General features: G+C 42.7%; 1 protein-coding gene across 1 annotated transcript; it reads left to right on the plus strand.

Moving 5' to 3' along the window:
• The first annotated feature begins 4462 nt into the window (after positions 1–4462).
• gfpt2 (glutamine-fructose-6-phosphate transaminase 2) lies at positions 4463–19734 on the plus strand. Its single transcript, XM_053429060.1, has 19 exons — positions 4463–4623; positions 5744–5851; positions 6668–6775; positions 6969–7094; positions 7456–7514; positions 8255–8389; positions 9779–9840; positions 11511–11590; positions 14450–14567; positions 14724–14887; positions 15182–15277; positions 15516–15613; positions 15705–15825; positions 15954–16111; positions 16348–16462; positions 17022–17149; positions 17264–17431; positions 17627–17788; positions 18600–19734. Exons 1-19 carry the CDS (start codon positions 4617–4619, stop codon positions 18642–18644), a joined length of 2058 nt encoding a protein of 685 aa, XP_053285035.1. The 5' UTR covers positions 4463–4616; the 3' UTR covers positions 18645–19734.
• Positions 19735–20141: the final 407 nt, after the last annotated feature.

Below are 20141 nucleotides of genomic sequence, written 5' to 3' on the forward strand. Positions count from 1 at the left end.
CCCTGTGTAGAATCGATGTCTGTGGCGAGGTACTGTATCCTGTGGAAGTAAACCTAAATCATGCCAACTACCCAGGGATAATGTTACCATGTTACAACTGTTAACGCAGATGTAGGTCAAAACGCACAACTCAAATCCCTTTGTGTTTCGTAATAACAAACTGCTGTACCTCCTAAACTGTGAATCTGAGCCTCTGCCGCAGCTTGTCCGTGTCCCTGGAGAGGGGCTGCATAAAACAAGAGCATCTTTGGACAGCGAGGGAATAATGTCGATGTGAGAACCGAAGCAATAAGTAGAGGAAAGCTGGGAGCAGTGTTGAATGGGCCTTCGAGCCCTTGCACACGTTGTGGTTGTGGCAGGAAGCCTGCTGACCCAGATTTCCACTTTTTCAACAATCACACACTGTGTAAATGTGTATAATATTATTTCGGCATAGAGTAAGTGTCCGCGGACATGATGCAATGCACATGTACACGCTCTGTGTGGCCTATGTGGTGCTGGAGAACATGCACATAATATGCATTGTGTTGCAGTATAGTAACAAGAAGCAGGACATCAAAATTTCATGTAAAGCGAATGTCTTCAGGCGGAGACTCTTATTATAGAACTATTTGGCAAAGAATTCCAAAAATACATGTATCATGGCTCGAATGATGACAGCAACGATCCCTAGAGATTTCACAAACATCCATGTAACGTTGGACTAACATGACCCTGCACTTTGAAGTCAGTTGGCCCCCCGCCGAGCCCAATCACCACAGACATTCTATCCACTTCAGGTCAGTCTGCCAATTTTCTTGAAATCCAAGAATCCTAAACCCCTCAAATTACCTTGTTGCCTGGGCTGGACCTGTGCCTGCTGTTTGGGCCCGAAACAGAACTTCATATCTGGAAGCAAAAAATTGTCAACAGAAAAACAAAAGTGATGTGCCAGCTATGGCTGTGAAAAACTAAACTCATACCATTGAAGATAATCCATTTTAGAATAAACACTACGCTGTTTTTGTACGGCAGTGTAACAAATGAGTCATATGCATGTATTGTTAATATGTCTGCCTGTGTTTTTTTCTAGCGTCTCATGTTTATTTACTTACGCGGAGTGGGCGCTGGTGATGTGGTGTGGAATTGACTGTGTGTTTTTCCCCTTTCTGTTTGTCTGGGTGGTTTCACCTTGGAACAAAACGAAAGATACAGTGTACTAAACTACAAAATGTCACTTGTTTTACACAACCCAGTTTCCAGCCTCTATCTGTGTGTCTCTCTGTGCTGGTCTTGAGGCATTCTCCCACCATCCCCCACTGAGAGAGAGAGAGAGAGAGAGAGAGAGAGAGAGAGAGAGAGAGAGAGAGAGAGAGAGAGAGAGAGAGAGAGAGAGAGAGAGGCAGAGAGTTGTTTGGCCCTCCTGCAGTGGCCCCCAGGCCCTAACATGAAGCAGATGTGGAAGGGGAGATCACCCTACAACAAGGTCTAAGCAGTCAGCTGGAGGTGCTCAACTCAGCAGACCTGTGTTAAGTAGCCACACACACTCCGTCAGCTGCCGATGCTCCTACAGCGAAGGAGAAACGTGCCTGAAAGAACACGCTGCCACATACGTGTGTGTGTGAGCGAGGGAGGATTAATGTCAATTTAAAATCCAAACCACAGAGTCCAGAATGCAATGTGCTGAACATGAAGGTGTTTCCCTCGCGGTTCGTCTCCCAAGTCTTGGCTGCTGACGAGTGATCATCAGTCAAAGACACAAATTGGGTGTGAATGGCAATTAAATGTTTACCATTGAAATGAGAAGTTGTCAGACCAGCCATGATGATAACATGTTGTTCATTGTTAGAGCACATCGCAATTAGAGGCAACTAGAAGCATTAAAGTCGGATCAGACTACAGCATAGAAAGGTTGGACACTCTAAAAAGACAGTCACGGAATTATTCCTTGATAACCTGCGGCAAAATCTTGCAGGCGCCCATCGTTTTATATCACTGTAGTCATTAAGGAACCTTTGATCCTTAGGGTGGATCTCAATGGATAACAAAGTAATGGGGCCCAAGTAATTATATTGATTAATCCTTTAAGCCCGCAGAGGAATGCAGTTCTTTTACGTGTGTGCCTGGTTCTCACTCACGCACACCCATCACACACCTGAACAAGCGTCAGCACACACTCCAAAGAAGAGAAACTGAAATGTTGAAGTGTGGATTGTCTCCAAGAAATGTTTCAAACTAATATCAGGGCAGAATATACCTTTAGTTTGAATAGGCAGTGTATAAAACAAGCATTAAATTTGAACTGTATAGACACAAGCCTGCAGCAATAGATATTTAGTGTATGTAGTTTTGTGTAGCATTTCCAAGGTGTGGGGCTTCGGATAAGTACACTTTGAAAATGGTTCACCCCCGTTCTCCTTCATCATGATGGCGTATGGGCTGATGTGGTCTGGACAAAGCGAGGCGAGGCGTGCTACTTGGCCAGACGATCACACATTCCTAACAAAGGGACGTGGACAGCAAGTGGACGAGCTGTCGTCAGAAGGGAAAACCCATGAGGCCTTTTCATACTTCCCTGCTTGTCTGCCTTTCTTATGTTTCCCTCCCCACACACCGTCTCACACGATCTCTCGCTTCTCCATGTCTCCCGGCAGCCGAAGGAGCAGGGGCAGGGATGAGCAGATTCTGCCTCAAGCCCCTTCACCTATAACTTTCATATTTCACTTTCATTTAACTTCCCTATCAAGTCCAAACATTATCAAATCATAGTATACGCAATAACTTTTATATGTCTAATGCAAATAAACTTTAATCTACCGCTATAAATCTATATAAACTATAGTCCCCACCCTAACTCAATTAGTTTCAATCACTCATTCTTGCTCGGAATGCAGTCTTGCCAACAGATCTGGGTCCAGCAGGTCCATCACCTTGCAGAAAGTAGAAGCAGTGTGAAGGTCCAAGTGATGTGGTTGCTGTGTAGCCTTTTAATTTGACCTTAGGTTTAATACATCTGCTTCAACAAGTGTGTGAGGGAGTAATGTGAATAAACACTGAAGAAATCAAACGTATCCAGTCACATAGTCGAGTTGATGGTGTAATAATCTCTGTTGAATCTCAGACGTAAAATGTAAATCTGACCTGGAATCTCACCAGATTATTACTATGTGCTTCAAACCCGGCACGATGACAACGAAGTTCTTCTGGTTTAGGACGAATGTGATTCCTTAATGCTCTGTATTTCTAATATTTCAAAATTAAAGAACTGTTGTCATTGTGCTATCTCATATAAAATCCCAAGTGTCATCCTGGAAGCATTTTGTGTCTGTTAAAGGTTCAGTGTGTAGAATTAAGTGACATCTCGTGGTGAAGTACGCTGAATACCCCTCACCTCACCCTCCTGGGCTAGCCCTCAGTTGCCATCAAAACTCAAAAGGTGTTTAGTTTGTCCAGCCTGGGCTACTGTAAATCACATGGTGGCCTCTGTAGAGATATATCTTTTAAAGTATTTACATATAAAAGGCCATTCTTTACAACAATTCTTCCAATTTAGATGAAACACAATAGAGAAAACAACAAAAAATTATTTTATATTCCATAGATCCCTTCCACCAAAATCTTACACACTGGACCTTTAAGATTTACAAAAGAAAATCTACCAATATATATAAAAGAAACTATATTATGCTATATAAGCAAAAAAGTATCAAATACTTCTTTATTAAAGTAAAAATTGCAAACATATGTGAGCTTACTCCCCACACACCTTGGATCTTTTAGTTTACCCAGTGAACCTGCAGACTTGGAACAGGTTGTCGTTTCAGAACTAGTGACTGATCAATTCTACATTGTTTATTATTTCTTTTTTTCCACAACATGATTCGTAGTCCCTCAGGGACTGCACTCATTTGCATTTATTTCCCTCTTTGTTCCTCATTCTTTTGTAACCACTGATTAACTCACTGTCACTAAGTTCTCCACAACTAAATACAACTTGGCAACAGTACAACAACATAAACAGATGACCAACAATGTTTCCCAAATTACTTTTCCTATTGTTCTCATTCCAGTAAATCCGTTTCTAATGATTTCCAAATTGATAAATGGTGAAAGGGTAATTATTAAAAAGCTGAAATCAATCTTGTCCAAGATTTGTCCAAGGTTTTGTGTAGAAAATGTCCAAGTGTCAGGACCAGACCTTCAACAAACAAAACGACGGATGAAAGAAGCGAGCGACAACTGAAGACAATCATTCGTGTTTGACAGATGCACAAAGTGAACCGGCGACTCCTCAGCGCCGCTCACGTGAACAGGCGGGTCTAAGATGTCCCTGAGGGAACAGGCGACCTATCCATCTCTGCCAGGTGGAGCAGCGGACACCTGTGCGCCACGCAGCGCAGTGCGAGCGGCACAGAGGAGGAGGAGGAGGCGGAGGCGGAGGCGGAGGCAGAGGAGGTGCGGCCCGCCGACTCTCCAGGAAGCCCCATTAAAATGCACGGTGGGAGGGAACCGGAGCGTGTAGTCGCCCTGGATCCGAAGCGAGAGACGCAGAAGCAGACAGCATCTCTCCAGCAACCCGGGGGGAACTTACCGACGCGCCGCTTCCTCACTGACAGACCCTCGCCCGAGCTCGAGCCATGTGTGGTAAGCTCGCTCTCTTATCGTCCCGGGACTTTATTTCCCTACTTGCCGCGGGGAGCTGAGAGTTTTACGCCCGAAACCAATGAACAGACTTCGCTCCTGTCCGAAGCTGGGATAGCGATGCTCTGTGTGTAATCTCAGTGACGCCGCGACCGATCAGCAAAGTTCCGATCACATGCTCAGTTGTACGTATTTATCCGGACCTTAGAATTATCTTAGTGGGGAACGTGCGTACGTGCCTTTTATTTTCCATCCGGGTGGATTCTTGAAGAGTTTTTCGCGTAAATGCAACGTGTCAGTGGTTTTTTTTTTTGGGGGGGACATACAGGTCATACCAGTTACTGCTATGAATTAAAAAAAAAACAAAGACACGCGCATCAACACTAGCCTGCGTTCCAAACCCCGTTTGACGTCAGTCATCCACAATAGTCGAGGGAGCTGTTTAAGGAGCTGTCACGTTCACGGCTCAGGGGGGAAGCGACATCAGTCCTCCGGCCTCTCTTCATCCTGTCTGCGAGGAGGAGGTTGGGTCCACCGCAGCTGGCCGGGCCCTACCTGGCTGCTCCAACACTGCGCGCAATGTGCGTCCGTCAATGGTCATCTCTGTGCCTGCGGGAGGAGAGCTGCCCGGAACATTCCTTCACACGCACACACCCACCCACACACACACACACACACACACACACACACACACACACACACACACACACACACACACACACACACACACACACAGAGAGAGAGAGGAGAAGGTGGGGGTCAACTTGTTTTAAATGATGCCAGGATGCTTCAGCTTGTTCAACTTATGTAATTAATCCTGTGCCTGTTGAGTTTTCTCCTTCTTCCTGAGGTTAATAACCACACGGAGATGATAAACAAGCAAGAGGTTGATCTCCCTGAACATCCATAACTCTCACCATCATCGATCAAACTAAAAGTATAGTAATGTCACTTAATGGCTGTGTAAAGGGTTGTTCCTTTTCTTGTCCTTCGACCAAATACGATAATCAAACAATTACGTATCGAAAATCGAATACGCCATTGTGTGCTTTGCAGTTGTGTGAACCGCTTTTACCATGTCAGAGGATTCAAGTCAAGTTCTCTCTCTGTGCCGCCATTAAAGGGATCTTTGCCTACCTGAATTACCAAGTGCCTCGCACCAGAAGGGAGGTATTTGAGACGCTGGTGAAGGGACTGCAGCGCCTGGAGTACAGAGGGTACGATTCAGCAGGTAAGACACACGGCTACACAGAGCTGCTACACACATTACCACACACTCGCACAAACCATGCAAACACACTAATAGTTCTCCTCAGCAGCACCCTAGTGTCAGGTCCTCAAAAAAAGTCCCAATTCAGGCATTATTTCACCACAAACAGAAGAAAAATGATTAAGCAGGGATTTAAAGTTGAATGGAACCAGGCCTGACACACGCTATCAGTCATTATGACAAGTAAAATCGCTGTCAGAACATCCTATTCCATTCAGCTGGTTCTGTTTGCATGAACCATATTGGCTATTTGAATGAAGGCCAGGTCAAATATTGACTGAAACGAAGAGACATTGTAAGACAGGTGAAACTACTTACCAGAGTGCAGCCACACCTTTAATCACACAACCATTGTTTATGGTTGTCATAAAGCATTCTTTTGTTGAGTGATATTATGTTTGGAGAAATAAAATGTCTTCCTTATATTTTACATTGAGCGCACGCACACATACACACACGCACACACACATTCCAACCTAACACTAAAAAGTATTAACCGTCAAGTATCAAGTAGCACTTTGAAGTTGTGAAGACAGACCACTCACGATGAAAGTTATAACAATTTTTTTACACATTACCTCAGATACTATTGCGTTCAGTTACTTTGATCCCCTCGAAAACACACAGCCCTCATCTTCCCAAACAGTGTCTCTCGGTGAAGAGTTCAGTTTGACCTCTCATCATTAACACAAAGAACAACTTTAATAGTGACAGTTGTGTGTTTGGCGTATTGTCTGTGTGACTCCTTGGACGACTCTTCCCTCCGTCTGTTCGCAGGTATTGCTGTGGACGGCCCTGACAAGTCGGGCACTGACATCAACAGTCACACCATCTGCCTGATCAAGAAGGCTGGAAAGGTCAAGGCCCTGGATGAGGAGCTACACAGTGAGTTCATGCACATTTCACCCTTTCATTTTTCTTTTTACGATATTATTGTTACGTACATGAACTATAGACTCAAAGTAGGTTTCAATGATTAGTTATCATTAGATTATAAGATTAGACTTTATAATAGAATTTGATGGTAGTAGTTGCAGGGTTGTATGATGAGTAAAAAGTTTGGTGTTGTGTGTTCCAGAAAAAGACACACTGGACCTGGAGGCCAAGCTGTACACACACTTTGGCATCGCTCACACTCGCTGGGCCACGCACGGAGAGCCGAGTGCCGTGAACTCCCACCCTCATCGCTCCGACAAGGAAAATGGTAAATACCTCACATGCAAGTTAACACTGTGTCATATTACAATTGAAATTTACCTGATTTCCTAGAATCTCTTCATTGTCAACATGTTCATCATTTGAAACTAAACACCCGCACACACCCTCTTTCTGTCATGCACATGCATTTCTTTGTCAGCAATGCATTTAGTGCACGGGTGTGTCAATGACATTCCCTTGTATGACCAAGTGCAAAGTGTGAAACCTGTTTATGGTATTTAGTATATTATATAAAATGTCAGCCTATTATTACATGGTAGCTTTTATGAAATTGCTTTATGTCTTTATGATAGTTTTGGACCTTCTGACCCTTTATCTAATCTTCTTATATCCACTGCTTTTAACAGAGTTTGTTGTCATCCACAATGGCATCATCACCAACTACAAAGAGCTGAAGGAGTACCTGGTAAGTCACGTTATCATCAGGAAATTCCGGTTTTATTGTATTTGCAGGCCGTCACACTTACGCATGTCGGGAAGACAATGTGACAATGTGTGGTATGTTGTTCTATCTTATGCAAAGCGTTTGGAAGTGGACTAAACTGGTTTGACAAAAGCTAATTATTATTTTGTGCCTTTGTGATAAGGTCTGTCTCTGGGTAATTTACTTCATTAAAGTAAGACGGTAGTTAGTGACGTCAAACAGTGATATGAGACACTTTGGATTTGCAGCACAAGTTTTTGTTGTCTGAGAATAATGTCACCATTTCAGCTGAAACCGCACACTATGTAAAAAGAGGGACAATGTGTCTCTACTTCCTACCTTTATCTGAGTGAGTCCCAGCTGTCAATCATGACGTTTAACCTCGTTTTTAATCATCAAATAACAAATTAAAGCCAAACTTAAAGGAGAAATTAACAGTTGAACAAACATCTGTGTGCTAAGAACTCCCTAAAATGAAGGAAAAGAATCTTTGAGAAAGAATAACTAAACATAACTTAAAGCTAACATTGAGGAGGATTTATGAAATATACTGCAGCCAGCCACCAAGTGGCGATCAAGACGTTCCGGGGCTTCACTTTTGAGGAGCAGTCATGTCGTCCATCTTTATATACAGATTGAGGCTGAAATAAATATGGATTTATGGTTCATCTGAGGGTTTGGATGTGTTTCTTCATATAAACTGTTTCTCTTGCCTTTCCCAGATCGCCAAAGGATACGAGTTTGAGTCAGAGACGGACACAGAGGTGATCCCGAAATTGATCAAATATGTTTACGACAACCGTGAGAACGACAACGTCACTTTCTCCACGCTGGTTGAGAGAGTCATTCCACAGCTGGTGAGCTGCTCACACAATTCATTGACGCACTCAAGCCCACTTTATGGCAGCTCGGGGGGGGCTGTTGTGATATTCATCTTCCTCTTCTGTAAATACTCTTAGATATTTCACTTTTATTTCTTTGTGTCAAGTGGCGCTCAGCACAGTTTTCTTGGCTCCTCTGCTTCATCTCTGTGTTAAGAGTTGGAAAATTGTTTATTACCAGCTTCCTGGTAACTATGAAGCGACGCATCATGTAGCGTGTTGTCATAAATCGTCTCCCGGACCAGTCATGCACACACACATGCATTCATTTGCTCTCATTCAGCAGTTTGAAACTTTAAAACACAGAAAACACATCACAAAAACAGCCTCCATGGCAACCGCCCTTACTGCATCAGGAGTGACATCATCACTCGCAGAAACACATTTTTTTCCGGGTGAGGTCAACATGTTTCCCCCATTGTGTGGCTCCCATGCTCGAGAGTTTCACACCTCTCAGCTGGAGGGAGGTCTCGCTCCACAGACCTACAGAGGAGGCAAGAGTAGCCATTTTGGATCTGGAGTAATAGGAACCAGACAGTTTAACGTATTAATGCAAGTCGATGTGATGTCCTCTAGGACATCACATTGACCTGCATTCATTTGGGAGTTAGCCTAACCCTTACCCTAACCTTAACCTAAAATTAACCTTAAGTTAACCCAAACCAAAACCTAACCATACAACTTGTCTTCACCTTAAAATGTATTGGTTTACATTAAGGGGACTTGCTTTTGTTGCCCATAAGGAAGACCCCATACTGGGATGCTTTTAACAGATTTACGTCCCAAGAACATGAGTAATGGACACCACTCACATAGACACACACACACACACACACACACACACACACACACACACACACACACACACACACACACACACCAACACAACCCTCAAACTTCCCTTTAAACAAGTGAGAAACAACCAAGATGTCCTCACACTGTAAGATCTATGGTCAACATGGTGTAAGTACACAGAAACACAGAAACAGTTCTGCTTATAGAAGGCACCAGGGGGGCCGTGCTTTCGAAATACAGATGACATTAAACAATAAAGTACTTATTTCTCTTAACCCTCCCTGCCTCAATCCCACCCCCCCACTATTTCCCAACACTCGCCTGCCCCACACCCCCACCACTGCTACCAAACCTCTCGGGGCCTAAAGAAACATTTGCTTGTGTTCAGAAAATGTTTCTGTGAAGGGTTATACACACTCTCTAGGAGCCCACTGCACGTTTAGTTTTTTTTTTCTGTGGAATTGTTTTCCCTCCTCTTCCCTCACAGCCTCGTTTAACCTTGGCATATATTTTCACTCCGTCTTCAAGTAAATGTAAACTCTGTGTTTCCTCTGCTTCTCTGTGTGTCAGGAGGGGGCCTTCGCTCTGGTGTTTAAAAGCTGTCATTTCCCTGGAGATGCTGTTTCCACCAGGTTAGTACACACACACACACACACACACACACACACACACACACACACACACACACACACACACAAACAGGCATTTAACTTAATATAATGTTCCATTATCTCTGGGATGATCCAAGACCCACTGGATGTGACTCATCCCTGTTGTTGCCACTGTGAAGCAACACCACATGTGATTCTGTGACTCTTTTATTCACTCATCGTGGCTTATCATAGCCTGCGTCCATTACGCTGGTCTTACTATAAAGCGTAATTGTGCTGGTTTTCATCTGCATGTGTGTTAATTCTGTCTGCGTCATAAGACTCAAGGCAAAGAGAGTCATGGTTGATTTCATGTTCCTCCCCTCCCTCCCTCCTGGGCCTCTGGCCTCTGGGCTGCCAGACCCGCACCTCCTTTCTCTGTGACTCATTAATGGAGAGACTATATAGAGTTTCCACTTTCAGGTCCGGGAAATACGGCAAGACTCCTGGTTAATTACGTCTCATCATTTTATCAGGCTTCATACGTTTGCTGGTTCAGTGAGCTGTCATGGATTAGGGGAAGGCATGCTGCTGGAGCATGCCAGTGGGAGAAAAAGAAGGAGCGGAGGGAGGAGGGCAGATGGGCAACAACATGAAGACAGAGAAGTGGACTGTAACTTGTGGTTCACGCAGGTCGCCTATCAGTGCTGGAAAGGCTGCTCCCTGGCACTCGCTGCATGGCATACAGTGGATTGTCTGTTTGACAGACTTGACTCAGAGAGCTGATAGTGTTGCTGCTGCTGCTAGTTTAACTCAGTGTAGCTTTGTGGTTGACATAGTGAAAAGTCAGCCTTGTTTCTCAGGATGGAGGTATACAGGAATGTTTGTAATTATGATGTTTATGATGCCTGTCAGCTCCCACCCTTTGTCATCAAGGACCTTTCACTTCTCTTTCCAACACTTGATCTTTGTTTTACAGACCCTCTCTTCTTTCATCCCTTCTTCTCGTCTCTCTCTCTCCCTCCCTTAGGGTAAATAGTGAATTGGATAGTGAACACATGTTTCTGTTTGCGAGCCTTCCCTTTTCTAAAAGCCCCACACCCTTTAAAACAACCAGCGCTCTTACGTCAATGCAGCTGAGCCCCAGAGAAATCTGCTCCTCGGAGAGCGAGAAGTGAGCCGTACGCAGAAAGACAAGAAATTAGGTGTTTCTGAAGATTCGCTGACGTAGCAGCTTGTTTTTGTTTTATTATGCTGTTCTCACTGCGTCACAGGAGGAGTCTGTAAAGGTTTAATCTCCTCTCATCCCTCTCAGTCACCTGTCAAACCTCCACAGCCAGTAGACAGATCCCACATAGAATCAATAAGGAAGTGACTTGATCCAGGAACTGTGAGCGAATCCTACTAGGATGTAGATAAAGGATTCAAGATTGAAAGGCGCATTGTGTGAGTGGGGCGGCTGTCTAGTACAAAACTGTGTAATAAGAATTTTGCACAATAGAAAATTCAGTTATAAAAATAGAGGGAGATAGCTGAGGATCATTAAAGGAGTGATGCAGTGGGACAGGATGTCTTGTTGTCTCCTCGTTCTATTATCACGCGGCGGTGTGTGTTTGACATTATTGTGCGTCCACGAAGCCTGATCCTCGCCTCCCCCACTCCGTCTCTGCCTCTCCTTCCATCTCTGACCCGTGTCTTTCTTGTCTCGCCAGGAGAGGAAGTCCATTGCTCATTGGTGTGCGAAGTGAGCACGAGCTGTCCACCGTGGACATCCCCGTCCAGTACAACAACGGTGAGCTCTGTTCCTGTTTCTTTCTTACTACGCAGCCTAAATCTCTGCCTATGTGCCAGTCACACACAGACACACATCGTTAAGAGCATCTACACAAAGCTTAGATAACTGAACCAGTGTCAGATGTTTACACCGGGTATATACACAGCCTTTATCTAGAACCATCTTGTCCTAAGCCTGTCATTACTGCGCCTGTTTGAGGTGTTATCCTGCTCTCCTTCCACTTCAGGCCTGTTACTGTTTTTCAAATACATAAAAACAATATAGACTATTTTAGACCAAAATATATGTTTAATAAGAAGTCATAAAACGATGAGCATAAATAAATAAGCAGCAAGGAGATCCAGTGTTCACCTGAGGTAAACTCCTTCTGCTCCTGGATCCAAAATATGGAACCAATGACAGGTTTGCAGTCACCAAAAATGTTTCCCTCCACAAGAGAGGCAGCTTCCGAGTCGGTGTGGTTCTTTCTTCTCATTAGACCAATTCTTGCACGATCTATTCAAAGTCCAGATTTTCATGAGGAAGTGGTGCTGATGTGACAAAAGATTAAATATTTTATTATTTGTAACTTAACAAGATGCTCCAAATGCCTCATTTGAACTCAGGTGACAGGCTGATCTTCTGATACTCTCCACTGTCAAATGATTCGAAGCCTAAACTACCTTCTTTATACTCTTAAAAAGATGACTTATTTTCTCTTAATAGCACAAGAGGAAGATGTTTATCACAACAGCCCCCCCGAGCTGCCATAAAGTGGGCTAGCTTATTGTGACTTTATCTCCATTTATTCCCCTTTAAGTGGCCCTTAGACTCCATCATACTGGCTGCATCCTGGGCTTGTGTTAGGCTAAGGAAGTACAAACAAACCAGTCCATTTCTTTCACCGGTAATGTTTATTTGGCACTGTGCTCTGGAGACAGGTCTGACTGAGCGGAGCCAAAAACAATCCTGTTCCTGCTGATAGTCCTTTAACAGGGTCTGAGTGTCTGAGAGAGATAAAGATACGCCGACTGTCTCGGTCATGTACGCAACAACTGGCCCTTTGACACCTTGAGCTGTGTGATAACGCAGCATAAAAGTATAAAACTGGTAGATGAAGGAAATGCACATGGATTTTATTTTAACGCTACACTAACACATCCAAATGGGATTGTTTCATTACCTCCCATTAAGTTCAGAAACTCCGCAACCTCTCGGATCTCGGAAGCTCTCGGTCCAGATCCTGTTCGTTCCTGCAAAGAGTTTAAGTTCTTGTGCATGGAAAGTGAATAAGCCAGACACACTGAGACAGGATTAAATATTTGTCTGGGACTATTTTTGGCAACTGATATGTTGCTCTTGTGAGTAATTAAAGCTACAGGATGGTGTCGGTGGGATAGACGATGAATAAACGACAGGACGTTTGTCATCCAGTGCAACAGTGTTGGTTATAAATTAGTTGTTTATAGTTTATAATGATGATAAGGATCAGGCTATCGGGCTTTGGCTACATGGGAGTAAGGTTTATTAAGAGTTAATAAGGTCAACGTAAAGTTAGTTTAAACAAAGTAAATATTTAACCAGAATTACCCTTCAATCAATTATTACCTTGGTTCAACAAGCTATTTAAACAGTCAGAGATTTCCATTTTGTTCACTCAGACTCAAATAAACCTGACAGGTGTACAAATCTTTATGTTCTTAGTTCTGATAGTGAAATAAATATGAAATATTCTCTCGACTCTATGTGGTTCTGTTATTTATTGTGAAGTCAAACTTTATTCACCAACTTTAAAGCCAGGTGTCTGTTGCCCAGGGTGTCAATTTTCTTAAATAGGAAGTAGAAGAAGAAAGAGGAAACAATTATTCGTCGTCATTAATAGTTAATAGCTGTCAGCAACTGTCTGCCTGTTGCTGCTCTGTACAGTGTGTGTTACTGTTACTCTTTTCCCTGTCTTATCAGTTCATTTAAAATGTATGGCTCTTAATGGCACTAGTGGGTCCAGTCCAAGGTCCAAGGCGGAACTGGGTGATTTGTGGATATGCGGGAACTGTAGCGGCTGACCAATAAAGGGTTTTCAATGGCCTGTGCAGATATTTAGAGAGCAGGTATATAATGTCAAAACTTAACTGAACATTTAATTAACACTAATCTGTGTTTGTTCAACTAGACCACAAGTAATAAAAAAAACAATCACTGTCCAAAAAATATACTTTTACATGAAAGTCTGTAGATGTATCTGCAGACATGCGTTTATCTGACGGACAAAAAACCACATCGTAAAATAATCTGGCAGAGTTCATCTCAGATTTAGTTAAAGGCCATTAGGTGCCAGTTAGAAATTTGTCAACTTTAACGCCCCCAACTGGTAAAACCGAAAAACACACTGCAAATGTACACTGCAGTGAACTACACAACGTCTTATGATGAGATCACACCAGCTGCCTTTTCCATCAACATGTTGATGCTGTAACCCATGTGTACTGAATAGTCATTACACAACCACATTTTTACCATAATCACACAAAAAGTACCAGTCCCACTGTTACGGCTGATAAAAACCCTAACCCAACAAAGTCACTGCTTCTTTCACATCTCTTACTTCGTTTGTTAACATATAGCCCTTTGTGTACATTTATCTATGGCCATTAATGATTCATGATCTGTTAGACAATTTCCGATTGGGTCTAATGTCACACAGAAAAGGTTTGTTTAATAAGAATTTCCCAGCATGTCAAACCCATCTCCACCCCGGGACCTGACTTCATCTCGAAGTTAAGAGAAAGAATTCAAGCGATGTGCACATCTTGATTGCTTTAGTCACTCAAAGTCACTGTGCGACCTCTGACCCTTAGTCTCTGACCTCTGACTCCCTAGGTCCTCTAAAGGAGGTGGTCCAGGAAAGGAACAGCCATAACCGTCCTGACTGCTCTGACCCCATCGACTCAGAGGGGGATGGGAGGGCTGTGGAGTACTACTTTGCCTCTGACGCCAGGTGAGAAACCATGTGACTGCAATACGGAGCCATGTTATTACATTCTTGGTGTTTAACTTAAAATCAACCCCCTCTTCCTTTCCTCTTGCAGCCATATCTATCCCCAAAAACTTCAGAGAAAAACATTTTGCATTTGTCTTCCCTCTCCGCTTGCAGCGCCATCATTGAGCACACAAACAAGGTGCTGTACCTGGAGGACAACGACATCGCAGCGGTGACTGAGGGGAAACTGTCCATCCACAGGCTGAACCGGCAGGCCGGGGACGACCCTGTGAGGGCCATCCAGACCCTGCAGATGGAGCTGCAGCAGATCATGAAAGGTCAGACGATCGTGGCTTCTGAAATATTGGAGGACAATTCATTCCTATTAATTTAGTTAACTTTGCAAAAGAAGATTTAAACACACAGTTTATGGCTTTGCATATAAGAGATTATAGCACAGACTCAAATATTATACATGTAAACACACTGTATGATAGTCGTGCTACAAATCAATAGTCCTATGCTTGCTTGCCCTCTGCTGGCTGAATGAAAACATTATACTGCTTTTCGTGTTTGAGCAAGTGTCAGTTTACCAGATAATCTCATGTTCTCCTATAATCCTCACTCTTTAGGAAACTACGATGCCTTCATGCAGAAGGAGATCTTTGAGCAGCCGGAGTCAGTGGTCAACACCATGAGAGGCCGGATTTGTTCGGATTCCAACAAAGGTGAGTGGAGTTCTAATAAGGTGGCTTGCCTTCTTCTACTTAGAGGGCAGCTCCTTGATCCCTTCAGTCAACATCAACAGGAACTATTCTAGCCCAATTCTCAAGTATGTCCAACCCGTTAACTGCAGAGTGCATGTAAGATAACATGACGGAAGCTACTTTGTGAATGTTGAATGTCGTGCACTAAATCAACAGTATAGTGGAGCTGATGTAAATATCCCACCCTCCGTCTCCTCAGTGGTTCTCGGTGGGCTGAAGGACCATCTGAAGGAAATCAAGCGTTGCAGACGGTTAATCATGATCGGCTGTGGCACGAGCTTCCACGCGGCAGTGGGTGTAAGTAGAGCTAAGAATGACTTTGAAGAATCATGATCATGTTGGTGAATGAGAGCGGCATGATGAGGATTTTGTGTATCTACATTTTTAGACCCGACAGATCCTCGAGGAGCTCACAGAGCTGCCCGTCATGGTGGAGCTGGCGAGCGACTTCCTGGACCGCAACACTCCCGTTTTCAGAGATGATGTCTGCTTCTTCATCAGCCAGTCAGGTGACAGCAACACACAATATTCAGGGCTGTCACACTCTGTCTGACAAGAAAATGTGACCATGAAAGTGGCTCTTTGTGCTGTAATTCTGCATCATTAACATGTCTTTCCTTTCCCTCTGCTCGCCCAGGAGAGACAGCAGACACCTTGATGGCGCTGTGCTACTGCAAAGACCATGGTGCTCTAACAGTTGGTATAACCAACACTGTGGGCAGCTCCATTTGTAGAGAAACCGACTGTGGAGTCCACATCAATGCTGGGCCTGAGATAGGAGTGGCAAGCACCAAGGTACAGTTTATACCATACATCTAACAGACACTTGGCATCAAAGAAATACAAAAAAAGACAAATTTTTACACTTAAAATAAACTGTCATGTTTTAAACAAAACTTTGTATTTGACTCTATGTTCATTAAGTCATTGTTTAACTAAATATCTTAAAACTAGACTTATTTTGCAAGATTTTGACGCCTCCTGCCTCACAGCTCATGTTTGTGTTTCTTGTGTGTGTGTGTGTGACTCAGGCCTACACCAGTCAGTTTGTGGCCCTCATCATGTTTGGTCTCATGATGAGTGAGGACAGGCTCTCCCTACAGAAGAGAAGACTGGAGATCATCGCTGGCCTCAGGGTGCTACCTGGTTAGTGCTCCAAAAAGACACCAATACATCACTGACATCAAATGGTCCCAGCATGTTGAAATGTAGTCGGATGGCAGCAATCGCATGAGCAAAACCAGTGCTTAATGTGTCTGTTTGTGATGAGCTGTTTGCGATGCTGGGACCTCACCACTGCTTCGGCAGTAAAAGCTGCTCCCCTGTTAATTCAAAGTTTGGTGAAGCTCAGCTCAGGACACAGAACCCCCCCCCCCCCCCCCCGAATTGGAGAATCAGTGGTATACGTGCTGTCGTGGTGATCTAAAATGTCAGTTACATTGCATCTTAGCCGCCGCCGCCACAGAGCGCTGGTCTCGTTTTATTCAGAGTGTATTATTCAACACTGCACTTCCTCAGGCCCTTAACAAAAGACAGGCCGAGTGTGAATTAGATCAATGGCTCTCGAGATATGTATTCCACATACAGATAGACAGAGATCTATGGAATTATAAGATAATTGCATTATCTGTGTAAAACCTTCACCGTGTCAAACTCTTAATTTGTAAGACTTTCACCTCAACTCATTCTTCTCATAATCTCCTAGAGCTGATAAAGAAGGTGTTGACTCTGGATGATAAGATCAAGACCATTGCCAATGAGCTGTACGAGGAAAGGTCACTTCTGGTCATGGGCCGTGGTTTCAACTATGCCACCTGCCTAGAAGGGGCGCTGGTGAGTTAAGAATGCCATGGTGGCCTTTAAAAAAAAGAAGAAAGGACAGTCCACAAAGCATAAATCAAAAAGGAGAGCGTGAAAACATTGACATGTATTTTAATTCTAATGCAGAAAATCAAGGAGATCACGTACATGCACTCAGAAGGCATCCTGGCTGGGGAGCTGAAACACGGCCCTCTGGCGCTCATCGACAAAAACATGCCGGTCATCATGATCATCATGAGAGACGCCTGCTACACCAAGTGCCAGAATGCTCTGCAGCAAGTCACCGCCAGATCGGTAAGTCCTGGAAAAGCACGTTTTTATTTTACATTAAGAGAGCGAAAGAAACCTTATTTTCTTGATCATGAAGGTTTGACAGTATAAGAAGTATAAGGAAACAGAATTCTGAATGATCTCATGGTGCAAACAACCAAATCCATCACGAATGATAGCGTCACATTGACTCACGTATGTTAATGTTGCTGTCGTCAGGGTCGGCCCATCATCCTGTGTTGCCAAGACGACCCTGAGGTGTCTAAGAATGCCTACAAGACGATCGAGCTGCCGCACACTGTGGACTGTCTGCAGGGCATCCTCTGCGTCATCCCCCTCCAGCTCCTGTCCTTCCACTTGGCCGTCCTGCGAGGATTTGATGTAAGTCGTCAAACACTCAGTCCGTCTCCACGAATTCTCAATGTAAACCAGTTTGACTAATTCCAGGTATTTTTGCTCTAACGTTGCCAAAGTCATAAAACGGCTGAGTGCCTATTGTCAATTTATCCCCAAAAATCCATGAGACGTGTGAATATGTGACTTTTTCTCTGGTCGAACAAACAATGAAATAGTAGCACATTATATTTCTAGGTTATTTTACCAGGACAAAAAATCGGATCATTTTAAAATACTACAAATGCCACACTGGGTACATTTCACTAAAAGCCACTGTCTTCACCGGAGTTCATTATGTCAGTGTATGATGTAGACACTGATATGTTATATAAACAAATCAATATTATTCTATGATCATTGTAGCTAAATACATTTTGCACACATTAACCACATTTTGCCAATTTGCGATCCATCGATTTTTATATAAATAAATATATATAATTGTTTGCATACACTGATAGTGTTGCATTAGTTTTAATACCATAGTATGTCTGAACTTTAGATAAATGATGTGGTTATAACGTGAGTCTATCTTATACATCACTGGGTAGCATAACTCAAATGTATATATATGTGTGTTTTTTTAATATTTATAAAAACAAAGTATAATTTCAGCATTTCAAAGAAATTTTATGTAAATGCAGGTCAAGTCTCAGATTGCAGTACTTTGCCGCACTTTCTAAAACCTTTTCTGCCAAAGAGTTATTGTTTTTATTATACAACATATAGAGTACAGCCACAGTCACTGATCACATGTTGATCACTGGCAATAACAATCTGCCTTTTCTCTTTGCAGGTTGACTGTCCCCGAAACTTGGCCAAGTCTGTGACTGTGCAGTGAATACGGTTCACAGAGAGGAGACAGGAGGCTCATAGATTAACAGTGCAATTGTACATTTGAGCATTTAGTATGTGTGTGTGCGTGTATGTGTATGTGATTGTGTGTGGATTGGGGGGAAGTAGTGCGTGTGTGCATGTGCCTGTGTGTGTAGGAAGGTGTGAATGAGCGAGTGAATGTGACAAATGGAAGGAGGTTGATATGGTGCAGTTCCTTTTATTAAGAAACTAGAGAGAAATGTGAAGTCGGACCAATACACTGCTGAGGACCTGCCAGTGCCATTGAGGCCTCGCAGAACAATCTATGAAATTCTCTGACAACAATCGAACATCCAAAGAAACATGAAATGCCTTTTTTTTTTAATCAATCTCAAGTTGAGCCGAAATCAAGTACACAAGGTATATTGAAGTGTTTACAGTTGTGCAATATTGGAACCAAATGTGCATTATGAATGTACACAATCATGAATGAGGTGATTAATTCTCTTCCTGTTTTGTCCCATGTCCATCGGGAGCTTCTTGAACATGTGTTGCACGATGGGAATTGTAGGAAATACAGTTTTGTTCCAGGGAGATCTCTGAGTTGTGATAATCATATTTTATGTATTTTGTTGCACACTTATGCAATTACTGTGCCTGGTGGGACATCAACCCACAACTTTTTTATCAGAAGCTCCCAGAAGTTAGTTCCTCTCTCTGACGTGTTGGATTGATCCTTTTTACATGTTTAAGTTTCATTTTTATTATTCCAATAATAATGTCTGGTGTGAAACTACAGTTTCCAAAGTTAGTTCATGTATGAACCAGATTTTCTTTATCTAGGGTGGAGCATTTCCATTGGCAAAAACAAACATTATTAAAGAATAGTCTGGCAGCAAAATAAATGATGTACCATGATTTGTAATACCTTTGTTTTGACAGCCATTTCTATGGGTTTACAGTAATGATAATATTCTGTATTTATCAGATTTTTATTTTATAGGGCCTAAGAGAGGGTTTGATTTATATCTATAACTATGATTGTATTTTATATTATATGTTTTGTAGACATAAACAGAATATCAATGAATAAATAGATACAGCTGTTTATTGTACTCACAGTGTCCAGCTATCCTTTCCTTATCTCTTGTTAACTACCTGTCATTGTGTCAATAATAGTATCAGAGGATACCATTTTTAAATAATTGCTTTTCTTAGTTGACAAATGTGTGGCATGAGTCTGCATGGCCAGAAATTCTGACTTACACATTTTGAGATGCGTAGCATTTTATGGATTGATAAATAATATAAGTCAATAGAATGACACAGACACACACACAATAATATGTCCATCTTTTTCCTGTGCTTAGTTTCTCATGGGAATGAGCAGGTAATCCAACCCTTATAAATTATAAAATAGTAATCACATGGGGATATTTATGCTTTGAGTACTTTTGACATCTTAAATGTAGTTTTTTATTATAGCCTTTGATCATTTTACTTTTACGAGTATTTAAGTGTT

The sequence above is a fragment of the Pleuronectes platessa genome, chromosome 8 (assembly GCF_947347685.1).
Source record: "Pleuronectes platessa chromosome 8, fPlePla1.1, whole genome shotgun sequence".
Classification (NCBI taxonomy): domain Eukaryota; kingdom Metazoa; phylum Chordata; class Actinopteri; order Pleuronectiformes; family Pleuronectidae; genus Pleuronectes; species Pleuronectes platessa.